We start from the raw sequence: 7,675 nt of genomic DNA, 5'->3' as shown, positions 1-7,675 counted from the left end.
ATATTTTTAGGGAGACCAGTAAAGACAGGCTGAATTTGCTAAACATTTACTGTTCTGCTGTAAATTGAATATTTGCAGAGCTTGAAGTGTCACAAACAGGTTCAGAAAACTGGTAAATAGCAGTTTTTCACAATTACATGTCATGTCACATGTGATGCTTTCTCCTGGCGGTCGCTTGGGGGTTGTGCGGGGTGGACTCACACCGGTACCGCTCTCCACACATCGACACTGTCCTCAGTTTGAGCTCTAAATTTAAAGATGAGGACAAAATGCCCCAAGTTTTTTTTTTTTCTGGATTAAGCCTCATTTGTCAGCTGGTTGGGTCACTGGGTGCATGAAGGCTCAAATGTCCGACAGCCACTGAAGGCAGCAGGAGTCCTCCCAGTCAGATCTGGCTGAACGTGACGTGCCGACTCGGAGCCGAGCGAGGTTTCCTGGCGAAGCTGCGGAGGGAGCAGGAGCCGAACGGGTCTGTCTGTCTGTCCGTGTGTCTGTCTGCCGCCGCAGTCTCTGTCTGTCTGGGACACAAAAACCCTCCTTTTCGGCTTCCACGGTCCGGACACGGCATCAGCGGCTATGGATCCATCGCTGTCCTCCTCCTGTTTTCGCCACTGAGGGACCGTTGGATGCTCCAGTGCCCATAGAGGAGGGAAGGAGGAGGAGGGGGCATCCCTATCATTCTTCGACTACCAGGTGAAATTATCATATTGATGAGAAATAACGTACCGGGTGTGGAAGCGGGAATTGTTTGTGGGAATGGGGAGGTGAGGAGGGAGGGAGGAGCGGGGGTTGGGGTCGTCGTTTTGGGGGCACGGGCAGCGGGTTTGTCTCGAACCCGGAGCGGGTGGGAGCGGAGGTTAGCATGCTAGCTAGCAGCCGTTAGCGGACTGCTGCTGCTTCGTCATTCGCCAGTCTGGGAGGGATGCGGCGCCGGGATGCTGCTGCTGCTGCTGCTGCTGCAGCTGCAGAAGGGAGGGGAGGGCTAGTAACGGTAACGGTACCGTCCGTCTGGCCTCGGCCCATCTCCGTGATAAACGACACCCCCCCCCTACACCCCCCCTCCACCCCAACCTCCCCGTTTGTCCCCCCTCTCCTTCTCCTCCCCCCTCCTCCATCCTTTCAAAAACACAGCGTCTCGTCTCCGTCCGACATGGAGAAATAAAACCACCGATTAACTGCGGAGCTGTCTCATCCCACACCGGAGAACAACATCCCGCTCTGCCGCCGTCTGTGACTGTCAGTTAGCCAGCGTGCTATGCTAGCCAGGCATCCAGCTAGCTAGCCGGCTAAGCCTAGCGCTAGCATCCCCCCGCCACCCCCCTCAGCTAGCATCCCTGGCTAGCTCGCATCCTCCAGCCGAGCCATCACAGGCCAGCCTGCCTTACACAACCGTCTCCCCGATCCAGCCGCTTCACACCGGCTGTTTCATCCCCACCAACAATTAGTAATCGGCACAAGAGTCACTGTCAGACGTTTATTCGCGTCTCAGCCATTAAAACATAATGGAGCACGCCAAGCGGATGTTGTTATGTAACAGATAATGACACCACACGCCCTTGAAACAAAAGCTGTTGTTTCAGTATTTGTTTGTTTGTGTGCGGTGCAGGACCCAATCATGGACAATAAATCAGAGACAGGGGGTGTTTGTCGCACCGAGGGCCCCAGCGCCGAGCCGGCTTCTGAAATATACAGCGGCTGCTCCTGTCAGCCATTGTTTTTGTTGTCATTGGAGGGCTCACATTTGTTTTGCAGCCCTGGATCTGCCCAGTGAAGGTGTGTATGTGAGCTGTGCATTGAAGGAACATGGCCAGTCTGTCTCATCTTACATCCGTGTAGCTTATCGGGCTGATTTGTCGATATTTATTGGGAATGTGAGTATAACCCTTAATGAATTAAATTGTACAAGAAGACTGGCCAGGAGGCGATGGTGAAACGCTGTCAGGACCATGCTTTGTTGTTAAATTAGGTTACTTGTTAAAGACAAGCAGGGGTGAGACATGGAGGTCTTATCTCATGATGATTGCATGGATGTGATGTTGGCAGTTTTGTTTAGGGATGACAGTCCTTTATGAATCACCAGCGCATCTATGAAACTGAACAGGAACACATTTACCTCTATGGTAAACACAGAGGCAGCTCAGGGGGATTTTCATAAGAGGAATATTTAGAAACCCATTGTAGTCGCTGTGTATTTGGTCATGAGGGTGATATCATTGTCAGAATGATATCATCTGAACTTGTTATTGCTACGCACTGCCTTCCAAGTGAATGAGCATCCTGTAAATAAGCCCAGACAATACTAATTGTTAAAATGATTGTTCGAAAATGTCTTCGCTTGGCATGTGGCAGTGATTTAAAACATTTTGCTTCCGAAGCAAATGCAAGGAGAGTCACTACAAATGAGTATTATTGAAGAATGCAGTGTATAGAACATACACATTCGAGCATTTATACATTATCATCGTTAATCCTTTGTCTCAGCTGGGAAACACTTTGGTTCTGTTGTTTCAGTTGTGATACATGGATAACGGAGGCTTGACTAGATGTGCAGCTTTCGTGTTGGCTCTGTGGGTTTAGTCTGTGTGTCTTCTAGTGTCTTCCATCAATTCATGTCATCCTAGACTGACTTCAAGATGTTAAGCTCAAGGCTCTGTGGTGTCCTTTGCTCTTCTCGTTGCAGAAGTTAGTTCTTTATGACTCTGGCTGGATGTTTTGTGCCTGTTAACCTGCTGTTGAATGGATTTGGGGCGTTTCGAGGCCCCGCTGATGATATTGCACGGTGGATAAGAATCTAAACATCTGAAGTACCTAAAACTTGTGCGTCAATTATTTGTCGTACTACCTCAGATCCTAAAGAGAGTTCAGCAGTGTGAGAGGTTGCTGTTACCATGGAGATGTTGAGTGATCTGAAGCTTTGGGTTTGGCAGCAGGAAGAGATCAATAGCATATAAGTCACTGTTTGTACAAGAAATTACATTACTCTAAAGTATATATTTAGGGGGGAAAAAAGCACATTTTGCTTCAACCTGATTGAATGTGAGGGGAAATGGAGGTAAGGAAGGAGTGCTGGTGATGAGAAGGTAGGAGGATAAGCAGAGAGAGGACGGAACCGGAAGATGGATCAAATGAGGGAAGAGAAAGTGAGCCAGCAGGATTCTGTGCTTAAGTTTATCTTAAGGAGCGCTGCTTTCCCTGAATGAAAAAAGTAGGAGCATGGATGAAGAGATGTGGCAGAAAGAAATAACAGGAACACATCTCTATAGCAAACAGTAAACATTTAAGACACAGTAGAGTATGTATGAGGGCAGGGCGATATGGCCAAAAATATTGATCACGATATAAATGAGAACATTTGCGATAACGATATAATTGACACTAAACAAAATACTTCAAAACTGCACAACTTTATTGATGCAAATTTTTTTTTTTAAAAAAGAACAATTTCTTTTCCATTTAGCAAGCGGCTGTTTTTGATGTTCATTAAAGCTGTAATGTGCCAAAATCAATAGTGCATAAGTTGTAAATTGCTTGCTGACAATTTGTTTAATCAAAAGGCATTTCAGATGACAAATCCTGAGCGTAACAATGTCTAGTGTCCACAAAAGTAAAGTAGACATCATGACATCAACGTAAAACTTTGCAGCCAGTTTCTTTGGTCTCACCAGCCCGTCAGTTGGGGGGTGTGTAGCGGCAGGTGAATATTTAGACCGACGGGGTGGAAGTGGGCAGGACGCACAGGCAGTACTTTGGCTGCTGATGCCAGTTTAGGAAAGCGGTCACACTTCTGTTTCCACCATCGGGCGGTGGAGGCGGGTGGCGGGCAAATATTCGGATCTCAAAATTGCTATCTGGACATCACAATGATCCAATACTCCGATATCTGGGTCCAGCTCTACTGTGTCAGTCGATGCATTCGCCCTCCTCCTTGGTCGCCGCCATGCCTCTCGCTCCATGTGACCGGACGAAAACAACAGCACTGCACGTTTCACTCAAATTTTATCGCAATATTTCAATTTCATATCATCCTTCTGACATGACACCGGTATTACCGTGCACGGTGTGATATGGCCCAGCCCGAGTCTGTATAAGACAGGGGGAAGCAGTCTTATATAGAAGAACTGGTTTGTACTTGATTAGTGCATCACTTTTCAAACAGCATTCTGTTGAATTTAGGGTTGAGATTTTAGCATTTCATCCACCTGAGCCCAGCATTGAACTCACTTATGTAATCGCACCTTTTAGCGAACCTCTTTCTTTTTTACTGTTCACCTTTTGTGACAGAAATTCTAAACCGCTTCCTCTCAGAAGATCCAGGTGAAATCTGTCGGTTGAGGAGACACGCACAGTTTTGAGTGGCAGCCTAATTAGTGTTCACAACTTGTAGTTCAGACCTGAAGATGGGATCAGACAGAACTCGGTTCACTCTCAATGAAATTCTTGTGCCAAAGATGCTCAGCATACGTAGTAAAAATAAATAAATATTCACGGCAGCAGAAGACATCAAATGGTAATTGAATATGTATATTTAAATAACGGTCGCCTGCTGACTCTGTAACATCTTATTTTCCAACAGCTCCCTGCTCCAAATCCTGATTCAGAACTAACAGCTGATTCACTTAATTTGTCTGAAATGAATAAAAGTGCAGCTGGGAGATTCTGATTCCTGATACTGACATGACGTGCATGTGGTCTTTCACTTGATAAGACATGTTAGAACCACAGCAATGCTCCGTTTGCTCTGATTCGTTACATGGGGTGATACATCTTTTACCTTATAAACTGTCTTTAGCTTGGTACAGTCGACTGTGTTGTGTTAAAGCTCGGTTCCACATCGGCAGCGGCAACATTTCAGTTGGACCTGTGATTTCGTTAAGTCCTGGAATGAATATTGACAGCTGATGTGATCTCCGTGTAAAAGTAGAAAGCGGTTACCTGACTGTTGTGTACTCTGATCTTTGAGAACTCAGAAATCAGGAGACGTCGGTGCGTCTGAATTATTCGTCACGCTATAAGTTTAATTCGCATATGCGAGCAAAATGGACGCACTGTGGAGTCCTGGCCAGGAAATGATTGGTTTTTGCATAGGCTGAATAGGAGGACCAGCCACAGTCACAGAGGGTGTGATGGGAAGAGGAGGGAAAGGAGAGAAGGAAGCCAGGGAAGGAGCAGGTAAAGAAAAGAGAGCAGGGCCTGGAGAAGGATGGAAGGAGGGAGGCACGGGAAGTTTGTGAGTAAAAGATAATGAATGACGACGAAAGAAAATCTGTGGAATGGTAGAGCGATGTGGAGGGAAAGAGAGAAAGAAGGAAGGAAGAAGAAAAGAAAGTAAAGTTGGTGAAAGACTCATGGAGAGAAGGAAGGAAGCGTAGAAAGGTTAGTGAAGAAAGGAGGGAGAGAAGTAAGGGATGAATGATGGAGGAAAGTGAGAGTAGAGGCTGGTGAATGAGGGAGTGGAGGGTAGGAAGGAAGGGAGGAAGGAAGGAAGGAAAGACGTGAGAGTGGGAAGTGCCGAGAAACTCCTGTGAGGAAGGAGGAAATGATGAAGGGAAAAATGGAGGGATAGATGGATGTGGGTGAATAGTGAAGAAGAAGGAAGGAATGCAGGAGAAGTAGGGGTAGAAAGTTTAGGTGAAAGTAGTTAGTGAAGAAATGAGAGAGGCAGAAGACAGGAAGAGAAGGAGTTAGTGAGGATGGAGATGGACATAGCAAGAAAAGAAGGAAGGATGAAGTTGTTAGGGAGTGACTGACAAAAGGAAAGTAGGAAAGTAGGAAAGGAAAAATGCAATGAAGAGATGTGGAGAACTGAGGGCGAGAAGGAGGTAAGGGAAGGAAAATAGGGAAATGTCAAAAAAAAAAGGAAGGAGTAAAAATGAGGTACACTGAAATACTGTAGAAAAGGTAGAAAAAGTGAGAAACAGTAGTTGGCAGGAGGAGGAGGGAACAGAGGAATCAAGAAAAAGGTAAAGGATATAAGGAGCTGAGGAGGCAGGAAGTGTGCTAAGGCTCTGAACAATGAATGGTTGCCAGCTGTATTTGCTGTACGAAGGAAACTATCCACTGACCTGCTCTGTGTGTTTTTTTTTTCTTCTCTCGCCTCTGTCCTTTCTCTGGCATGGTTTCCTTTCAGGCTGACTCACTGCTGGAGCGCCTGAACACAGAAGAAGAAGAAGAAGAAGAAGAAGGAGTTTCAGAGAACGAGAGAGTGAGGAACACTGTGAGAGTAAGAAGGAAGGAGGGAGGGACAGAGGAGCAAAAAGGTGAAGGAGGTGAGGAACACTAGGAGGAGGGGAGAGACAGACGACGGCAAAGAGAAAGTGAGGTTGGGTCGACGGAAAGAGAAAGTGATAGTGGGAGGGAGTGAAAGAGAACGATAGAGAGACACTAGAGACAGGTAGGGAGCAGGTGGACAGATCCGAGGTCAGGTGAGCGTGGGCGCAGGTAGGTTGGAGGTCGAGCAGTCAGACGGACAGCTGACTGAGCTGCAGACGAATCCGCTGTCCCGCTACCCCTCCAACAGCTGTCCCTTCACGGTCACCACACTGGGAGAACTGGGAGAACTGGTGACGAGGAGAAGCCACCATGAGCGACCAGAACGTCGTCAAGGAAGGCTGGGTCCAGAAAAGAGGTCAGTTTGTGTTTTGTTTTGTTGTGTTTTCAGTCTTGCTCTTTAAGAAAATGTCTGATGTTTTTTCAACAAATCCCAAACACAGACTAGAGCTGCACAGATTAGATCATTAATCAGATTGAAAGAAAACGAATTGTTGGTTTTTGTGGTGATGGATTTATACGTATGAATCATTTTCAAGCAAAAATGTCAAAAATGTGATGGTTCCATGTTGTCATACATTATCGTAAATTAAATGTTGACTGTTGGTTAGAGAAAACAAGACCAGACGATCAAGGAAAGGAAACAGCTTTCACATTAGTGGATTTTCAGTTACCAACAATCGATGTATCCGAAGCCTGATAGATGTTGTTCTCTCTGCCGTGGCGCGCCATTGTTTCCCAAAAACTATTCAAAACACATCAGCCGCACTCTTCCACTGAATGACACTGTAGATTATTTTGACTCACGCACACCATCCTGCTGCCCCAAATACTCAATAGAGCACCAAATGTGGATTAATCCGCTGCTGAAAATAGTCCCCAACAAATCCACCATTCCTTCCTGCTTGGGTAACATTTGTATAAAGATTGCAGTGCTTTAAAAAAAATAAAAAAAAATAAACTGGATATTTTCGTCCCTTTAGCAAAGCTTTGTGTCTTCAGTTGGAGCTAGGCGTGTATTAGTCTGTGTGTTCATCCTGGGCTGTGCGGTACGTGACGTTTGGTTTAGTATAAAAAAAAAGAGTTCCACTTGGAATGTTTTGGTGGTTTAACCAGTTGTTGGCCATCAGCTGCAGCGTGCTCGTTGGTTTTACCCTGAAAACAGAAAGCAGCATTCGAGTGCCTGAACTCTGACAGTAAGAAACGTGGCCAGTTTTGAAAATCAGTAGAAAAACATTGTTGTTGTTGTTGTTGTTCTTGCTGGTGTATTGAAAACATACCAAACTGAATTTTGAGCACCGGTACATCCCAGTAAGAACCAGTGAGCACGGGCTGAGATCAAAATGTGTTTAATGGACAAAGCATTTCAAACAGTGCAAAGCCAGACATTTCAGAGGCACATACAGTC

General features: G+C 45.9%; 1 protein-coding gene across 1 annotated transcript in view; it reads left to right on the top strand.

Annotated features, from left to right (window-relative positions):
* The first annotated feature begins 432 nt into the window (after positions 1 to 432).
* akt3b (v-akt murine thymoma viral oncogene homolog 3b) overlaps positions 433 to 7,675 on the top strand; it is a 40,329-nt gene continuing 33,086 nt past the window's right edge. The window contains exons 1-2 of the mRNA XM_008284966.1: positions 433 to 693; positions 6,128 to 6,625. Coding sequence (XP_008283188.1) covers positions 6,580 to 6,625 — 46 coding nt within the window. The 5' untranslated portion in view covers positions 433 to 693; positions 6,128 to 6,579. The remainder of the gene's footprint in view (positions 694 to 6,127; positions 6,626 to 7,675) is intronic.

This window comes from Stegastes partitus, unplaced genomic scaffold (genome assembly GCF_000690725.1).
Source record: "Stegastes partitus isolate 25-593 unplaced genomic scaffold, Stegastes_partitus-1.0.2 Scaffold382, whole genome shotgun sequence".
Taxonomy (NCBI): domain Eukaryota; kingdom Metazoa; phylum Chordata; class Actinopteri; family Pomacentridae; genus Stegastes; species Stegastes partitus.
Note: the sequence above shows the minus strand (reverse complement) of the source record. Positions and strands in the feature narration are given on the sequence as shown.